General features: G+C 35.1%; 2 protein-coding genes across 3 annotated transcripts; one reads left to right on the plus strand and one right to left on the minus strand.

Moving 5' to 3' along the window:
• Positions 1–554: 554 nt before the first annotated feature.
• Positions 555–4,268, minus strand: LOC133522391 (uncharacterized). Its single transcript, XM_061857712.1, has 6 exons — positions 4,099–4,268; positions 3,859–3,959; positions 3,614–3,761; positions 2,550–2,667; positions 1,798–1,884; positions 555–1,400 (listed from the first exon to the last, which is right to left on the minus strand). The coding sequence occupies exons 1-6, from the start codon at positions 4,169–4,171 to the stop codon at positions 1,301–1,303; spliced, it is 627 nt and encodes a 208-aa protein (XP_061713696.1). The 5' UTR covers positions 4,172–4,268; the 3' UTR covers positions 555–1,300.
• A 348-nt stretch (positions 4,269–4,616) lies between these two features.
• On the plus strand, positions 4,617–19,657 carry LOC133522390 (DNA fragmentation factor subunit beta). 2 transcript variants are annotated; one of them, XM_061857710.1, is made up of 4 exons: positions 4,617–4,855; positions 5,014–5,143; positions 8,734–8,922; positions 11,915–19,657. In XM_061857710.1, the coding sequence occupies exons 1-4, from the start codon at positions 4,751–4,753 to the stop codon at positions 12,547–12,549; spliced, it is 1,059 nt and encodes a 352-aa protein (XP_061713694.1). In that variant the 5' UTR covers positions 4,617–4,750; the 3' UTR covers positions 12,550–19,657. The 2 variants fall into 2 exon arrangements, with proteins under 2 accessions (XP_061713694.1, XP_061713695.1); XM_061857711.1 differs by having other exon boundaries at positions 4,696–4,855; positions 5,014–5,136.
• Positions 19,658–20,218: the final 561 nt, after the last annotated feature.

Below are 20,218 nucleotides of genomic sequence, written 5' to 3' on the forward strand. Positions count from 1 at the left end.
TCTACAAAATATCTAGGCATAATAATAGACTCACGACTTTCCTGGCACAACCATATTGAACATCTGAATGGCAGGATCAGGAAATTAATATGGATTTTCAAAATTCTGAAACGTGTTGCTCCTACAGAACTACTAAAGCAAGTGTACTTGTCTCTAGGCCAGTCTATAATTACCTATTGCATCCCAGTATGGGGCGGGGCTAATAAAACGAAACTTATAGAGGTAGAAAGGGCTCAACGTAGTTTGCTTAAAGTCATATATTCTAAACCTTTTAGATTCCCTACCACTGAATTATATAGGACTAGCGACCTCCACTCCGTAAGAAAACTCTATATAGAAGCTTTGCTTCTTAAACAACACAAGGCCATACAATTTGTGAATGACACATTCACTCAACGTAGGAGAATACCCAATGTTGCCGTAATTCCATCTACCAAATCAAAATTCGCCCAACGCCAACACACACACAAACACTTACTCTTAAAATCTAATTTGATAGTGTTACCTATTGTTATAAAATATTATAGATCCTTAATTGTAATAACACAATTGAATCGGGTCTGAAATTGTATATTTATTGTAAATTGTAATAGTAAATAATTATCAGATTTGTAAATTGTATATTAATTAAGTTAAGTACAGTTTGTTGTTTTTTACCCTATTTCCTAATGGAAGAGCGGGGTCTCCCGACACAAGTATTGTTATACTTAATGGGAGATTCCAGCCCTTTATGTTATGTGTATTATAAGTTAAGCCAAATAAACTACTTTGTATTGTATTGTATTGTATTTTTAATTCAGAGACAAACTAGAGTCGGGGGCCTATTTCCATATCATTCGATACAAACGTCACAAATCATGCGAGATATGTCAAAATTGTATGCAATTGACATTTCATTTCGAACAAAAAGGCATCTCGACTGATATTAGAATAGAGGTCAAAGCGAATTTTTTTTTTCACAGATGTTCCAAATTTGAATGCATACCCAAATCGATTTTGGTGTAGTTAATCACAGATAACAAATTTCTTGTAACAAAACAGTTTATCGTAATGTTGGCCATTATTTACGGATTTTGAAGGCATCATGGAAGGCTTATGATATGTTTGTAGATAAAATACTATTACTAGAGTCTGTGCGGAAAGAGAAGAGTAGTAATATAAGGGAACCAATGCATTATATGACTCTTCTCTTTCCGCACAGACTACCTATGGCAATTATCTGTCAGCGATAAACAAGCGAAAAGCGCTGAACGCCGCTGGTCAGACAACTGCCTATCGAATATTAAATGAACTAACTACATCAGGATTGAATCCACACCTTGCCTATAGGCTGGTCGGCAGCTTTCTCTACCACTTGCAATGCTTTCTCCAGAATCTCCTTTTGAATTTCTTCTATTGATCTGAAAGTCACAGACATCATTTAGGTATTCAGAATAGGGAGTATTACTACAATGTTCTGCCGCCAGAGAGCAGCACTATCAAACCATAGAGTAACTTATACATGTACATACTATGCCTTAAACAGTTTTTTGAGAAATTTTCACTATGACATAGATGCATTTCGTTATCTGCCTCTTTATCGCTCAAATATGCAAGAGTGATAGAGAGGCAGATAACGAACACAGTTTTGCGGTTTTTTCTCAATATATCTTGCACTTTAACACTTTGTCCGCCAAAAAAGTCAGCGTGCAATATCAGCCTTCATGCATTACGACAAGGTTCATGATGACACCGCACACGATATACGTGACGCTTAAAGGGTTAACCATAAAATATTTAGTTAAAATATATTATTACCTTCTTGCATCTAACACCTCCCAGTCATCTTCCTTAAGCTGATGATACATTTCTGCCACCTTCTTTTGGAAGCTTAAAACCTCGTACCTATAAACCAATAAGAAGTTACATTTTTTTCTCTAGTTATATCTGCAATCATTTCATTTCATTTCATTCAGTTCATTTCATGAGGGAAGATGGCGTTTCATTTTAGCCTTTTTAAAAGCTTTTATTTAAATTGCCCTGTTAGTATGTATGGGACAAATCTTGCAAGTTAAATTTGACCCACTTCCCGGTTTCCGATGAAGCTGAAAATTTGCATAAGAAATTATTTGAATATTTATTTATGTAAGTCAGGTGACAATGCAATATTATGGTACCATCAAGCTGATCTGATGATGGACACAGGAGGTAGCCATAGGAACTCTGTGATAAAACAACGCAACCTAATTCTGTTTGGGGGTTTTTGGAATTTTCTCGATGAGTATTAGTTGCCTGTGGAAAAAAGTACAGTCACACAGGTATTTATGTATTTCAGAGTTGGTTGTGAACCACAGAGTGTTGCATATGGACTGCAGTATTTGTTTTGCATGCTTTGTATTATTGAGATGTTAGAGATGATGAAGTTACATAAGTGATGAAATTATTTTCGATATATTGCCTGTAGATTTGGAATTTCGATGCAATGATAGCATTCTAACAGAAATTCAAAAACTGCATCAAAATCTATTGCAATTCCTACCAAAATGTATCCACTTATGCAAACATCTCACCTTTCGTTTCCAAAGCCATTTCTCTGTTCTATGCTCTCTATGGGCATGGTCAAAAAGAACACCTGGTCAGGTCTGGGCAGGCCCATGTCTGGGGCTTTGCAGAAGTTTATATCTAAACCTGTCAATAATTTATTAAATAATTTGTATTAGTCAAATTTTTATAATAAACATACCGCAATAGACAGACCAAGATACGTTGGCAGCGATTTTGACATCTTTGACTTTATAAATAGCCTTTATTTACAGAACAAAGAACCAGGTACGGCCAGCTACCTGTGCTATGTCATCATCCCATCTCATTAGAGGTCTCTTTGCCCCTCTCTCTCCCTCTCATGGGTACCATTTGGTGACTCGCTTGCTCCATTTATCTGTGTCTCGGATGATATGGCCAGCCCATTTCCATTTAACTCTTCTAATTTTTGTGGCAATGTCTTGGACTTTCGTCCTATTCCTAATTAGGGTGTTTCGTAGCCGGTCAGTCTTCCGTATGTACACCTATCATCATGCTTCTTTCCATGGCATGCATGACTTTATAATGTTTACTTAACACTTGGACAGGCTGGACTACCAAATTGCTGCCAACTTAGCTTGGTCTGAATCTAGCATGTGTAAAGGTTTACTCAGTAAGTTATTATTTAAGTCAGATGGCCTACCACCAATGTCAAAAATCGAAAGTAGTTTTGTGACTCTCCATAACTTGCATATTCGAGCAATAGAGGGGCAGATAACGATTTTCGATTTTTCTATCATAGCAGTAGGCCCTCCAACATACAAGTAAATAAGGCTCAGGCACAACCCGACTCCAGCCGGTTGGTGGGAATTGTAATTAAAGTAAATAAAGTGTAGAATAGTACATTACGATACAAGTGCGAAAAGTAGGAAACCTTTTCGCATGTGTGTTGTACAACATTTTACAGTACATATGGCCATTTAAATTTTTGACATATGCATGTATGGTGGTAATTAACGGACTAGGGCGGTAAAGTAGCAGTAGCACTATATGTACTGTAAATAATCCTACATCAATTACATGAAATACTAAATTAGTGGTTCATCTTTCATACCTTTAGCAGCTGAAAATGCTACTCCCGAGTAACAGTATCGGTCCACAATTATGCTGGTGCCTTCCTCCAGGGTCTTGATAATCTCACTAGCTCTCTCCCAGCGGTTGGCTGAGAATAGCAGATGGATGGCTTCATCTGACAGCTCTTTCTGAGATTTAAAAAAAAAAGAAATATGGATGTCCCATAGAGGAATATGCTTAAGGTTATCATACTATACACATTATAGTGATGGTTCAGAGGCTTACCTTTGACATAAGATAACTATTGATAACTTTCCCGATCTCTGTTTGTCTTGCTGGAAAATTGGTGTACTCTGCTTTTATTTGCTTCTGCAGCAGGCCTGCCACTGTTCAAAATAAACAAAGCTATTTGGAAGATTACGCTCCTGTAGTCAATAAACGCCATATGGTTATTTTCAAGCAATAAATGCTATGAAAATAGGTATCAATGCAATATTTTTTAAATAGAAAACTTTGAATACCAACCTAGTGCTTTGCATTGCGTAGATTTCCCCGTTCGATCAAGTCCTTCAATAACAATCAAAGCTCCTCTCTTCATGGCTGCTTTTCTTTACTAAGTAAGGACAGTATATACACAAATGTTCACTGTAGAAGACTGTAATCTAGACTATCGTGTTAACTATAAGGTCGAAATCACACAGAGGACAGTTCTTATATTTTAATTATATTCTTTTGCACATTAAGATAAGATAAATAGGCCTAAAAGCAACCTAAAATCCAAAAAAAGTTGCGCCAAATTGTAAATACATTTAGAGTTCCACCGGCTCATCAAACCAAACATCAATCCAACGGCTGTCATCAGTGTACGTTTCATAAATTTTAAAAATTAATCTCTCTGGGGCTAGCAATAAAGACTATTTTCGCTTAAATAAATTATTAAGATAACGGCGTTTTTATCAATGCCTCGAGTGATCCTTGTTTTTTTTTTCGTATGGCAACAATCAATGAAGTGTCATTTACATTTATCTGACATGCGTCAAGCAATCCGGAAGTACTTTGTCGCGTAAATTATCTCGAGAATCGCGCGGGCGGTCATTTTCAGCATATATAATTTTCTTTGTCTGATTTAGTTTCCATATATTAATTTATTTGTGCTAAAGATCGCCATAAATAAAACATGAAAAAAGGATATAAAGTGGCCGATGTGAAAAGGGAGAAGCGAATCGGCGTCGCCGCCGAAAATCTGCAAGAATTAATTGAAAAATCATGCAAAAAGCTCGGTGTAAGTACTATTCTGTGTCTATATCTTCACTTCATTAATATTTAGATGTATTTTAATCGTTTAAAGTAGTGGTTTCATTCATAGTTTGTATTATTTATCCTTGAAAAGCGTGGCCTTGGCCGATATTGGTTAGCATTGACCTATATTTGTGTTTGTAGTTCAATGCCAGGTGCGCGGCGCTTTACGTGGCCGAGGATGGGACGCAGGTCGCGGACGACGATTACTTGGATACGCTGCCGCCTCAGACACTCTTCATATTGTTGAAAGACAAGGAACAAATGGTAACTGGTATGTTTTTAAGATTATGGCAAGAGAGCTGTGCCTGTAAGGATAATATGGGGTCTGACTAAAACTGAGGGCTTGCACTTTCTGGGACTTCTGAACTTCTACAATATACTTGTAGACAACTAGACAAAAAATATGTGAAATATGTCACTGAATACAGAAAATAATGGGTATGGTATCCATTAACACCTATGGTGCGCGGTGCCTCCTCGTGAACCTTGTTGGAATGCATGAACACATCTATGATGGTCAAAGATAATAAATAAATATTATAGGACATCATTACACAAATTGACTAAGTCCCACAGTATGCTCAATAAGGCTTAATAAAAAGTTAGTGAATAATTAAGTTTATATGAGTTTTACAAACATTTCTGAACAATGTGTATAGTCCTGGTAATGGTTGTTTATTGCTGGAAGCAATAAGGCAAAAATGCAACTGCCTTTAAAGATGCAATCATCCATTTAGACTAAACCTCATTTTTTGCATTAGAAAAGACTACACAAACTTTGAGTATGTTTATTGCAAAACACTTAAAAAAAAACAAATAAAGAGACTCATCACAATCATGTAGACACTCACCTTTAATTTTAACATGTCACATATTGTATTCCTTTTTTTTAGGAAAATAAGGTAAACATTGGCACACAAGTTTTACCACAGAAAAACACAGTTTAAATAAATAAATAAATAAATATTATGGGACATTATTACACAAATTGACTAAGTCCCACAGTAAGCTCAATAAGGCTTGTGTTGAGGGTACTTATGTATAATGTATAAATCCTTTATTTCAGACAGTAAAGTAAATTTTCAATTTTCTACATTTCTTGCATATTTTTTCCTGTCTGTGTGCCATTTATTGGCAAAAGGCCTCCTCCAACCTTCTCCATTCCTCTCTATCCTTGGCAACTCTCGTCCATGTGTTTCCTGCTATGGCTTTGATGTCGTCCACCCATCTTCTAAATGGTCTACCTCTTTTCCTTTTCTTATGGCCTGTGAACCAGTTCATTATCGTTTTCGACCATTTTTCTTTGCCTCTTATTGTATGGCCTGACCATTTCCATTTTAACTTTTTTATTGTTTTTGTGACATCTTTTGTTTTGGTGAGCTTCTTTATGGATTGTATTCTTATTTTATCCGATAGTCTTTTTCCCAGCATACTTCTCTCCATGGAGTTTTGGCAGGTTTCTAGCTTTCTAATGTGTGTTTTAGTGAGAGCCCAGGTTTGGCAACCGTAAGTGAGTATAGGAAGTATGCTGGTATTAAAGAGTTTCCGCTTGATAGTTACATTGATATCTTTATTTTTCATTATTTCCCTTAGGCTCCAATATGTCTTCCAAGCATTTCCAATACGTCTATCTATTTCTTTTGAGGTTAGATCTACTGGGGAGATTATCTGGCCTAAATAGATATACTCATTGACGTATTCAATTGGGTTATTATTGATGAGAATAGGTTCTTGCTTGTCGTTAGTCATAGCCTTGGTCTTTAGTGTGTTCATAGCCAATCCCACCTTCCCACTTTCTCTAACCAGGTCATTCAGCATTTTTTGTAATTCCTCACTTGATGAGGTCCCTTAATGTCATCTCGCTTTGTATGGTAGGGCACAGCACAGCGGATGTCATTCCAAATCTAGATCAGAGCCCAACTGGGGAAGTACCATCTTACAGAAAGCTGCAGCCAAATAACACTAGACCCTTACTCATAGTGTTGTGTTTAAGGTCCGACCGAGAACGCTTTTTTAGTCTCGGCCGAGACCGAGACCGAGACCGAGATTCAATGGGATTCTCGGCCGAGACCGAGACCGAGACCGAGAATTTATAAAATAGAGAAAAAATACGAATTTTGCACTAAAATTGTTTTTATATTCGAAATTCGACGATTTATCACAAAAAAGTTATCATAATCAATTCGTAGCGCTATTAAATAGTATTTTTAGGGTAGTTACGTCATGTCCTTATGTCTGTCGGTCCATGCGTATGTCACAGCCATTTTACTCAAAAACTATACGGTATATTTTATAACCAAAGTTGGAACGTAGGTCTAGATTTAAGGTTTAGATGTAAGTCGCTTCTTAATTTCGAAAAAAAATTGTAAAATATATTTTCAAATATACACGTATACTCCGTATAAATGTAACAAAAAGTAAAAAAAAACATGTCTCATCATTAGATAGGTCTTTAAAAATACAGAAAGGTTGCTAAAAACGTTTTTTTGATTAAATAAATACTTTTCACAATAAACGCTTTAAAAAAAATTGTGTGACATTAATTACATACATTGTTGAGGGTACTTAGACAACGATATATATAATATATAAATATTTATAGATATCCATGCTCATCACACGAATAAATGCCCTTACCAGGATTTGAACCCGGGACCATCAGCTTCGTAGGCAGGGTCACTATCCACTAGGCCAAACCGGTCGTCGTCGTTTATTTTGCATGGGACAAAACAAACACTATGGTAATTCCATAAAGTTTTTTTCACTCAATGTTCACATTATGCCTTCGTACATTATTAGGTACAAGAATCATAGGTTTTTCCCATCTGAATGTATTTTTCTCACTTGTTCCCAGTGGTAAGAAAAAAAATATTGCCAGTTGTCACATGGAGTGCACTAGCGGAGTAAAAACTATAAACTGCTCTTAAATGTAACAAAGTGAGTTGGTGACTTTTGTGATTAACATTTCTGGTTACAACTGAGAAAAGTTGACAAAAAAAGTCTGTTGTTACCACTTTTCTCACCTGTTCCCACTTTTTTTAGTTTCTTTGTTTATTTTTCTCAGTTGTTACAACTGGGGACAACTGAGAAAAAAAACCGAGTAGTTACCAGTTACCACTGATAACAAGGGGTCATCCATTAATTACGTCACACGAATTTCTAGGCGTTTTGACCCCTTCCAGAACACATTGGTTGGTCCCATTTGCAGAACCCCTCACTCCCTGGTGTGAGGTAACATTTTTGGCAATTTTTTTTTTCAACAAAATCAGCAAATCGAACTAGTTATTATTAATATATTTTTTATAAAAGAGTTATTAGTAATTATAAAACCCAAAACTGATTAGGAAACGATTATCGTTCCAAAAACTTGTTATTTAACTGTACAGCTAATAAAAATCATTATTTATTTATTATTATTGTGATAACTATTAACTAGTGAGAATAACCCCTAATTTCTTTATAATTGTAATTGATGATAATATACTTGACTTATTGGACACATACTAGTTATGTATTCTGTAGCATTAGTTTATGAGACTGCTAGCTTAAGTCTAGACGCGATTTATTTAGTATAAATTTCATTTTGACGCTGTGAGAGATTTTACACCTCCAAATCATATTAGTATTACTACTTTGACATTGGTGACCTTTTACTATACGTCTCTGTTGTATTGGAGTAATTATTTATTTTATAATTATTATAATGTAATGTTTCCAGGAATTTGTATTTCTAAATGTTGCTATGTATTTTTCATGTCACTACATGATGTTACTATAAATGTTGTATTGACTTGTATAAGAACCCTGGAGGCCTACTTGCAGAATATATTTTTTTATTTTGGATTTTAAATTTATTTCCAGATTTTGACCACTACTACAGCCTAATCCGCTCATCCAAGAAGGAATACATCGACACAGGACTGGCCGCTAAGGAATTCCTCACCACCAACATCAAGGAGAAGTTCAAGGTGTTCCAGAAATATATTGCAGCTGCTGATGAGGCTCACACCATGCTGAGTGAGCGCGCGCAGGACCCTAAGTGGTTTGAAGGTTAGTTTCAAGTCTTCCCAGGTGAATCAAGATTGCAAATAGTAAATGGTCCAAAGGTCAATCAATAGACTTGTAATAGAATCCTGAGGAGTTACATTTAAAGACTTGCAAATGTTCCAGAAAAATGTTGTAAAAAATAAGATACATTTCTTGGTGATTACCTACTTCAAACGGATCTCTCCAAAGCATTTATTCACAAGTGGAACTAAAAAAACCTGTTGTTTGACTCATGTCACCCTTTAAGATGCTGTCATAAGGCTGCTACTAGACTTTAACACATTCACTGCCAGACAAAAAACGGTGCACTACCCCAGAAACCGGCGGTCTATAGCTGCGTACAAAACAACCCGCCCAGCGGGTTGTCCGGCATCTGAACAAAGTTCACGAGCGCCCACCAGGTGGGTTCCCGGCAGTGAATGTGTTAATCAAGGTACTGTTCTTGTATTCAGTATTCAGTATTTATTTCTTGCAAACCATGGTACATATTTAGTTCTTATACATATCATATGGTATCACATGGGACCCTGAATAGGGTATAGCAAATATCAGATATTCTAACTCTCTTAAATATCTGAAGATACTTAATATTATTATTAAATAGTACAATCTTTCATCATCATCAGCCTTTTATCGCCCACTGCTGAGCATAGGCCTCTCTTCTAGTACGCCACTTATCCCGGTCCCGAGCCAATCTCATCCAGAAGTGACCCGCAGTCTTCCGAATGTCGTCCACCCAACGAGCCAACGGACGCCAGGCACTCCTTTCGTCTGTAAGCGGCCACCATTCCGTTAGCATTTTGGCCCACCTGCCATCACTTTGCCTGGCAACATGTCCCGCCCAGCTCCATTTTAATTTGGTAATGACGTGTCCGACGTCTTGCACCTTGGTGCGACGTCGGATCTCGACATTCCTCACTCGGTCTTGAAGTTTGATGCCGAGCATGGCGCGCTCCATGGCTCTCTGTGCCACTCGAATTTTATGCACAGTCTCCTTAGTGAGCGTCCATGTCTCGGCACCGTAGGTCATGGTGGGCAGGACACATTGGTTAAAGAGGCGAGTTTTCAGGCATTGTGGAATGTTAACGGGTTTGAGGATGTCCGCCAGTTTATTGAATGCCGCCCAACCCAGCTGGATCCTCCTGGAGATCTCCTTCCGTTGGTGTGTTTTGTCAAAAGATAGAATATGTCCAAGATACACGTATTGCTCGACCACCTCCAGTACTTCGTTCCCAACCATAATAGTTGGAATCGATTCACTAGAGATGTTCGTCATAACTTTAGTCTTGGACATATTCATCTTAAGACCAATCTTCAAAGAAGCATGGTAAAGGCTTTCAACCATGACTTGAAGCTCTTCCAGGGTCTCGGCGAACAATACAATGTCATCGGCAAATCTGAGATGCGACAAGAAGACACCATGGATATTGATACCAGTTTTGTCCCATGCAAGCGTTTTTATCACGTCTTCTAGTACCGCCGTAAAAAGCTTGGGTGAAATGGTATCCCCTTGACGCACTCCCCTTTTGATGGATATTGGGTTGCTGAGTTTGTGAAGCCGGACTTGCATTGTTGCCGAGCTATATAGCTCCCGGAGCACATCCACGTAGCGATTGTCGATTGAGCAGCGATGGAGAGAGTCAAACACGGCCCAATGCTCGACACTGTCGAAGGCTTTTTCGTAATCTACGAAAGCCATGCACAGGGTCCGGTTGTACTCGTGACTTTTCTCCATTAACTGCTTTACCGCATGGATGTGGTCGATCGTAGAAAATCCGCTCCGGAAACCAGCCTGCTCGGGAGGTTGGCATTCATCGAGTATACAAGTTAGGCGGTTACATAAAACTTTTGCGAAGAGTTTGTACGTATGGGAAAGGAGGCTTATGGGGCGATAATTACTCAGCTTCGATATATCTCCTTTTTTATGTAAGATGGTGACTGTGGCAGTTTTCCAGGATTCTGGTGTGCGAGTACCTCGCAAAACCTGATTAAAAAGTTTTACGAGGACATTGATGACTGGGTCACCTCCAGCGCGAAGGAGATCAGATGTAATGCCATCTTCGCCAGGAGATTTATCGGCTTTCATTTGGTGCAATGCCTTTTTGACTTCACTTGCTATTATTGGTGGTATGCTCTCGTTATCTTTGCAAGGAATTGGGGCTGTTTTCAGATCAATTGTCGATAATTGTGGTGCGTCTGATTGCGATGAATATAGTGTGCCATAAAACTGCTCAACAAGTTTAACAATTTGGTCACGGTCCGTTACTAAATTGTTATCATTGTCTTTCAATTTGACTATTTCCTTCACTCCTGTTCTTAATTTCCTTCTGAATACTTTTGGACCTCTGCAATCTTCAATTGTATTGACTATTATTTTAGTTTTATGTTTCCTTAAATCTTTTCTGATACTTTTACTAATTATTTTGCTAATGCGTTCAATTTGTTTCTGATCTACTACTGTTACTGATCTAGTACAATCTTTAAACAGCTTAAACTAATAACATTAGATTATACTTAACGAGATAGTAGGTATGAGTATTATATACCCAACTAGCAAAATAGGTGCTTATAGTATTCTTCGAGAGTACTTCTTTTGTACTTATAAGATACCTGTGCTTTGCTACAAACCTGGATTTGGGCGCAGTTATAGGAGCATTCCTTGCTTATAATGATCTTATAATCAACTTGCAGAATGTTACTAAGCCTTATAATACACTTACAGAAGCGCAATTACTCCTATAATCTTCTGAGTCTATACCTATTTAAACATAAATACTCTTATTAATAACTGACATAAGTATGTTATAAAACAATCTTGTATATATAATGCACTACTAATGTTCTTGCGTCAACCTAAGAAGAGTACTTCCCTAAACCAAATTTCTTCTTTCTTTGACCCAATCGTTGACTGGCAGTGTAGGTTTTTAGACATCAATTCCTCCATTTTACTTTGTTTTTGCAATAAGTTTAAATAAACAAACGCTCATTATTACAGGTCTGGAACCTTCAGAGAAGACCAAAGAGCAGTCAATGTGCAAACGCGTCAAAGATCGCATGCGGGGCTATTTCTACAAAACCAAGTCTGCCCTCCAAGCCTCTGACCTCTACATTCATTCCAAGAACAGCCGCGGCAAGAAAATAGTCGATCAGTTCCTCGCAGACCTACGAAAACTACTTGAAACCAATAAATATAACGAGGACTATTTTAACAGAAAAGCAGAGAAAAACCGCCTTTGCAACGAACGAGGTCTATTCGAATGTGGAGGTCTCTACAACAATACCTCATGCGCTTACAAAGACGACCATGTCATCAACCCTTATAGAAGCCGAGAAGAACGCATAATATTCCAAACATGGAACCTGGACCACAAAATAGAGCTCTCCCGCTCCATAATACCCCAAATCGTTAAAGCTATAGAAGCAGTGTACTCCGGGCAAGTCACTTGTGTTCTATGTGAACATAGCAGCGACGGAACAGTAGAAGCAGACAGGTATTATTTACAAATATTCACTCGAGACAACCTGAAGTTGGTGCATATTGTGTGCCATTATAAAGGTAAGCATGATGCTGAGTCTGGGGTGTATACTCTTTGCAAAAAGTGCAGTGCGCATAGCATTGAAAACAAGTAAATGGTAGTAGGGTCACGTTTACATTGGTCTACAAACATGTTACTGAGCGTAAATAGAAAATGCTATTCAATAAAATATAGTTCACAGTTAGTCTTGAATGAAACAATGCTGATAAGTCTAAAATTCCACTTGCAAGCGTATTGAAAACGTGTTAATTTGTGTGGATACTTCTGTGAGTACTGAGTGACCCGTTTTCATTGCTCACATTGTTTTTTGGTTGTGTTTTGAATGAAAAACTAACTAATCTTTCAGTTGTAAAGTTGGATTACTGTAAACGTGACATGTGGCACTTCAGTTTCTCTGCTCTAAGGGTGGAAAAGGCATATATTTACCTGAGGCAAATTTTTAACTTGTAAGACGGAAAGTATACTTCTACTTCACACCTATTAAGTTCTAAATTTGGGGATCCAGAAAGGAGACCTTGATGTTTTAAATGCAAAGTCTAATTTCACTTTGTTAATACTGTCACAACTTATGTGCCACACATCATATTTATGAATCACTTACATCATAATTATGAATTATTGTTTTCAAAGGACCCGCACTTAACAGTCTGGAGAAGACAGATTGGTCAACTTTGAAGACACTCTTATTTTATTTCTCAAGACATGTATATAAAATAATATATTTAGCAATTGTTATTATATATACTAATCTTATGGTTATTATACCTATTTCCGTATATAACAGAGATATTTTAAATGAAGTTAAATATCAAGAAATACAAACCTATTTTTGCTATATTAATGAACTCATGCTAACCTGTGATAGGATCGCAATTTATTTAAGGTTTTATGGCGGTTTGACCGCATCGGTAGCCAAAGGTTGCTTTAATTGTCATAAAATAAATTGTGTAGCGATGTATTTATATTATCTACAAGTTATCGTGACGAATTTAAATGAAATTTTAAAAGTAGTTCGCCCTGTGTAGTAAATTAATATTATTAAATATATTAGTATTAATTGTTAATTCATCTAGAACCGTTAAATTAAATTAGATTCTTCTGGGTTGCTTCTAGATGTCACAACTAAGTTTTTACCAGCGGTAATACTTGGACAAAAATATTTCACATATTACAACTGGGAACAACCGAGAAAACAATTCCCAGTATTACCACCGGAATATTTTTCTATGAAAATGGTTCGTTTTTAATATTTTGTTACATATTTGCAATTTATCAGATATGATTAACGTTAAATACTACTAAAATACCTACCTCAATAAGGAGTGGTAACTACAGATTTTTTTCTCAGTTGTTCCTGTTGGTAACATCTCGGAATAATCCAGTCTTACTTATCAGTACTTATCTAGACAGTTAAGTCCATTTGAATTTGCAATGATTAAGTACCTATTACTTCATTACTTTTTTTGGTCTTCTGTACTTAACAGTGTCATGTAGAGATTGTTGAATAATTCTGCTACATTTCTAAATAACGGTTCTACGTGTTGTTTTAAATAGATCCCTCTCCTATTAGAAGGATCAAACCAGGGTTTATTACTATTTCATCCATAATGTAGGTATAATGTTGTTGCATTTACTAGTGAGTACATTTTTTATTCCTTCTTTGATCTCCTTTCCTTCGAATAGAAAATAGACTTAAGATACTTAAGTTTTTTTTTAATAATATTTAATGGTACATTCGAAGATAACAATAAATAATGAAGATTTTCAATTCTACAAAACTGCGGTAAATTATGAAGCTAAGACTGCTAAAGTCGTTAATGTCGCTATTTGGGTTTGCACGATGGATCTGAAATGTATGAGAAGATCCGCGGATCCAGATCCAGATAATTTCGGATCCGGATTGCAAACCCTAGTCCAGGGATCGGAACCGGTTTTTTGCAAAAACATCGAAATAACCATATATTTCGGTTTATTTTATACTCTAAATGTAGGACTCGGTTGTGTTTTCAGATAACGACTTCGTATTATTAGATTGCCTAATTAGAAATGAAGTAATTAACAAAGAACGAAAAAATACCGTTTTCGTTCCCATACAAAAAATACCGGTTTCCGATCCCTGCCCTAGTCGCCATCTATCAATGTCCATTTTGTATGGCAATTGACAGTTTCATATCTGGTCTCTGACATTCGTATTGTAGCGGTTGTGTATTTATATGGTTGTTCTGGTAAACTCGTTTCTGATTGTTCTTATACTTATACACATTTAATTGTATAATCACGTTACCTCATTGATATATACAGGGTTCTAGATAGCCGTTAACAATTCACAAAAATATGAAGGCTGTGGGTTACCTACGAAATAGTGGAGATTTAGAGGTCATTCCTATCTTTTACCACCTCCACCAAGTTACCCTCTGGTAACAGCTGGGATCTTTTTTCTCGTCTATTACCACTGGGAACAAATAAGATTTTTTTTTCCCATATTACCTTATTCATATATGGGGACATATTTATCTGAATGTCCTGTGGACGTATTAAAATAAAAATTCAACCCACTCGTTATTTATTTAATATTTATTTTTATTGTATTTTGAATTTTGGTGGTAAAAGGTGGGAATAACCCGAATTCTGGTACAAAACATTAATGCAAGATATATCATGATTAAGCAATATGAATACTTTGAGTAGGTGGCCCAATAATGTCAAGAAAGCAAGGAATGGAAGTCGAATTTGGTATAGATAGAAAATAAAAATGTTGCGGAGTTGGGAATAATCTGGCCATATTTTGTTTTATTTAACCAAAATATGGTGTAACAAATATATAGCAAGTAAATATAATAATTATACCCTTTTTTACTATATCTTTATGTGTAATCTCAATATTTTTAAGTCATATTTTTTTATGATTGACAACTGGTTTAGTAGAATGGATGGTTTGATAATATAAACAAGGGATTCTAATACTGAACTGAATCTACCAAAGCTTGCGTCGAAATGTATTCGTGTATATCTAAAATAAAATATACATAGTATCATTCATTTCAGTATTTTTTCTTTATTCTATTTTGTCACTTCAATTTTGCAGCAAATACAAATGAGTCCAGTTGACTCATCTTAATAACTCAAAAGTTTATAAAAAACATGATCTGTTTTGATGATTTGTCATGCTCATACAAATGTAAAAAGTTTTTTGTATATACAGTGTGTAAATTCAATGCGAGTGAATATTTAAACGGTGCATGGTTACCATAGGACCTAAGAAATATATTGAGATAAAATTTGCTTAGAGATACAATGAAAATATTAACCATACACAATAATTCGGCCGGCAATGTAAAGCATACACAAGTTACAAGAAACGAGCATTTCAAAGTAACTGTCAATGCTCGTTGGCATGTCTCGTAAACAGTACAGTTTACAGTACATTGCTGCTCTGCAAATTTTCAAGAATTAATTACGGGGTCATAATTAACTGTAACTTTTAAAAAAACTTCCTAATTCATGATTACATGGATAAATTCTATATCTGGTTTAATTTATCGCCCGTATTGGATTTACACACTATATAGGGTTGGACGGAAAATGTGCAGGTTATAATAATACAGTGGAACGTTTGAATCTTCTGTTTTGTCGCTTTGTAACATATTTATTTCTAAGAAAAATAAGTCGGTGAGGAAACGATGGAATTCCTGAAATGTTAATGGTGAGTCTTATAAATTAATTTAGTCTTGGAACCAAATTTTAATGTAGGATATCAGTTGCCATAATTAAAGCCCGACCAGAAATATATGATCATTGTCAAGAGGGAGCTGTTATTCTCATGTATGGGGTGACAGTTCAGTTTAGTATGAAAAATTTAGTTCCAATAAAATTCCGCAATATGGCGCGTTATCATATATTACTGGTCAGGCTTTATATATATTTTTATTTAACCCTTTTCTTGGCAACGTAACATATATCTATAATAACGTAACATATATGTAAAAGGTGTATCATATGATACACATTTTTTTTGTATAATGCGTAAGCTAGGTTTGAACTCACGTTTCCATTTTAATTTGTCGAAATAGTTCAATTCTAGATCGAAAATTCGAGCGTTCCACAGGAGATCATCAGGCTTTCGAATATTTCTATCCGATTCCGAATTTCCTACCCGACTGGAGTATTCCAGTGGCACTAATCAATATTGGTATGTTGTAAGCTTCACTTTACAGTACATCAACTACCATTACTTTATCGGGTTTTCTGGCAGAATGTTATATGTCAATAGTCGGTATTCGGCCAAAACCACTATTCGTGTCATCTCTAATTACTATATCGGTTATAATTTTCAGAGGACACGGTTTTAAAAACAAGTTTTTGTCAATAACTATCTGTTCCTTTTCATAAATACAATTAAATAATTCATTATGAATATATTCACTACTGCCATCTAACTTTCTCCATGCCAGACTACCTTCATTGAACATAGCATCCTAATAAATATATAATCCTATTATGTAATCAAAATATACCAGAAATCTATTTTGTGACAAATTGTATACTAATATTACTGATTAGAAATAGCTTTAGTGCAATAGCAATATTAATGTTTAAGAGTAGTTTGTTAAACGATGCCTGTTGCAGATAAATAAATAATCATATAAATCATTAAAAAAAGAAAAAAAAAATTGTAAATCTGATATTTTTAACAACCAAACGAAGTGAGAGTAGGTAGGACTTTTTTTATTGTAAATCGAAATACCTACATAAACAATTGATAAACAGGTTGGCTTGAAAGCTGATTCCAAAGAATTTTTGTTATTATTGATGTTTGTCTTTACATTTAGTAAGTTTTATTATTTATCGATGACTATTTGTGTTATAAAGTAACTCTATATTAATTATTCTAATTGAAAAAAAAATGTGTATCTTATGAGATACATTGCCAAAAAAATGTTACCAACATACAAAAACCATGAATGTGTACAGAAATTTCTATATTTCTTTGCTCTTAAGCATTAATAATGAAAATCCCTGAAATCAGCTTCCACCACCACCTTTATATCTAAACAAAACAACGTTATCTCTGAACAGGCATCGTTAACGTTAACGTAGCAATAACGTGGTTGTAGAACGTTGTAGTCGCTTCCATAGCGCTAGCGCTTGTAGTGGTACGCTCGATATACAGTATTACACCTTCTCCTCTATGTCTAGGCTTGTGAGGGCTTTACCACACTGACGGATATTGTAGCACTATTAACCCGTAATTGGGCACCCTTGGATTTCATATCGTAAAAATAACGACCCTATAAAATCATAAGGAGGCGATGAAAATCGTGTATTTTAATTATTGACTGTTAAGGGTTAAGTAGCATTAGAAAAAAGGTAAACAATCTTGACATGTCTTTTTATAGCAAAAACCCTTTTTTTAGGGTTCCGTAGCCAAATGGCAAAAAACGGAACCCTTATAGATTCGTCATGTCCTTCTGTCTGTCCGATTATTTAATCAGTTAATTTTACTTTTGAAAGCAAAATAATGTAAATGATCGTTATATGATTTATAATTGTTACATATTTGCAGTGACTTATTTTTCATAAGTGTTTTACAGTAAAATGACACGTCTAAATCGCATACCTTCTTTCTAATGCTAAATAACGAACTATAAATAGAGTTGAAAAAGTTAGACACAATTTAAGAGTGAAGAATAGTTTTGTGATCCTAATGAAATAACGGTACTTTTTCTATGAAATTTCCATTTCGGGAGAAAACTGTTTTCTCTAACTAAATCTTAACAAATTACATAGATTTCGATGTCGTTCACTTCAGCATAATATAGGTATTCTAGGTTTATAGCTTCCGCTTTCTAATTATTATTTTTGTATTGCTTGATGATTGATTTTGAAAAAAGTAAAACATATAAGTAGTTTTTCATTGTGTCAATAACATACTAAAAAAATCATGGAGAATGGAAAATATTTAGAAGTAGAAATACATTTTCTGTATAGACGAGTACCCAGTATTTAGCATACTTTAACAACATTTCAACACTGAATCGTTTACCCTTGAAATACTGAGACGCAACAGTGGCACGCAACTTTTTTTTAAATTTAAACTACTATACCAGATTTAAAGTAATTCTACGGATTACACTCGAGAGTGTAATCCGTAGAATTATTTTAATGTATGTCTCACGACAGTTTAAATTCTACTACTTATACTAGGTAGATGTTTAAACCCTTACCCTTGAATAAATTATCTGTAAAAATAATTATTTATTATTATTTATTTATTTATTTAATATTAGCACTAACAGATAAACCTTACATGCTAACACTCAGATTACATTTAGGTATATTTACTTCTTAACTTATAATAGCAATATACAATACATTTCTTTTTTTTTAGGTAGTTTGTTACATATTTAATTTTAACAATTTGAAATATAATTTAGTTTATAATCTCGAAATCATGAAAAAAAAATTACAAATTCGTAGTTTTTGACGTATCAGATCTCCATATTGTCTATTAAAGAAAACAATTAACTAGTCAAAATGATGATGATCATTAAAACAAAATGATCGCCGTCCACAATAAAATAAAACTTAAGTTGTCATGAACATGATTAATTATTAAAATACATAATATGGACTGAAGAGTTTCGTTCATTTGCAAAATCTTTGACACCACGTAGTTAATACCTGGTGGTCTACCGCGAAAACCGAAATTAGCAAATTGCGGGGATATTTCTCTTGTACTCTCACTAAGACGTAATTAACTAATTAGAGTGACAGGAAAAATGCCCACAATTGACGAACTTATTTCCGCGGTTATAGCAAGTTCGACAATCGTAAATTTTCTTGGTATATTTGCACTATTCACCTAAAATCGACTGGAATTTAATTTCTGTATAGGTTTGTAAATTATTAAACTATGACAATAAGAAATAGGGGAGATCGTGGTAAGTTTGAAATATATGTTATTGGCAACATGGCGATTAGGGTATTTAAAAATTATCAATAGAAATTCTGAACCTTAAAAAAGTTCCTTGGTTTATAAGTTGATGTTGCCAATGTACCCAGGTCTCCCCTTCTCGAATTTAGTCAGCTTAGTGTGCGTAAAGCCCCTCTGTTCCTCTTGGTGGTAGTGACAGTGTCTGTATAATGGTGAACTCTTATTTAGAACGTTCATTGTTGAAGAAATAAATATTTAACATAAACAAGGCTTTTTATTTAACTCACTGAGGTAACTATTTAATTATTTAAACTTTATCGCACAAAGAATACAAAGATATACAAATAGCGGACTTAATGCCAAAAGGCATTCTCTATGTACATTAACATTTCGGCCAACACTGCTATGTAACTATATAAGTAGTAACTATGGTGTATGATTGTTACACCATAGTTACTATTTATATAGTAACTATGTTGTAACAATCATACATTTGGCTGTTAAAATGGGTTATTAAATTTATTCTCACCTATTACCACAGAACAATTCAATTTACCGTCATGCCTAGTAGCATTTTATCTAAGCGGATTTTCGGATTAATCCCAATACAGATAAAATTAATCCCCAAACTGAGTTGACTTTTATTCAGTTGTTACCGCCAAAATATCGTGTGTACATTACAATATTTTAGTGGTAACTACTGAGAAAAATAACAGTAGTAAGATTTTTTTTTCTCAGTTGTTCTCAGAAAGAAAAATCGTAAGAACTTGGTGGGCATAATCCATTTTTCTCTGCAAATAGATCCTTGTAATATACAGGGCTAAACAAA

Source organism: Cydia pomonella, chromosome 10 (genome assembly GCF_033807575.1).
Source record: "Cydia pomonella isolate Wapato2018A chromosome 10, ilCydPomo1, whole genome shotgun sequence".
NCBI classification, from domain to species: Eukaryota; Metazoa; Arthropoda; class Insecta; order Lepidoptera; family Tortricidae; genus Cydia; species Cydia pomonella.

What these genes read in the sequence shown, in the direction of transcription:
- LOC133522391 (XM_061857712.1), bottom strand. Translation starts at nt 4,171, where the DNA reads ATGAAGAGAGGAGCTTTGATTGTTATTGAAGGACTTGATCGAACGGGG. An exon ending in TACGCAATGCAAAGCACTAG is followed by an intron (nt 3,960 to 4,098) that starts GTTGGTATTCAA and finishes TATTTTGAACAG; the next exon opens with TGGCAGGCCTGCTGCAGAAG. An exon ending in ATAGTTATCTTATGTCAAAG is followed by an intron (nt 3,762 to 3,858) that starts GTAAGCCTCTGA and finishes TTTAAATCTCAG; the next exon opens with AAAGAGCTGTCAGATGAAGC.
- LOC133522390 (XM_061857710.1), top strand. Translation starts at nt 4,751, where the DNA reads ATGAAAAAAGGATATAAAGTGGCCGATGTGAAAAGGGAGAAGCGAATC. An exon ending in AATCATGCAAAAAGCTCGGT is followed by an intron (nt 4,856 to 5,013) that starts GTAAGTACTATT and finishes TTGTGTTTGTAG; the next exon opens with TTCAATGCCAGGTGCGCGGC. An exon ending in GGACCCTAAGTGGTTTGAAG is followed by an intron (nt 8,923 to 11,914) that starts GTTAGTTTCAAG and finishes TCATTATTACAG; the next exon opens with GTCTGGAACCTTCAGAGAAG.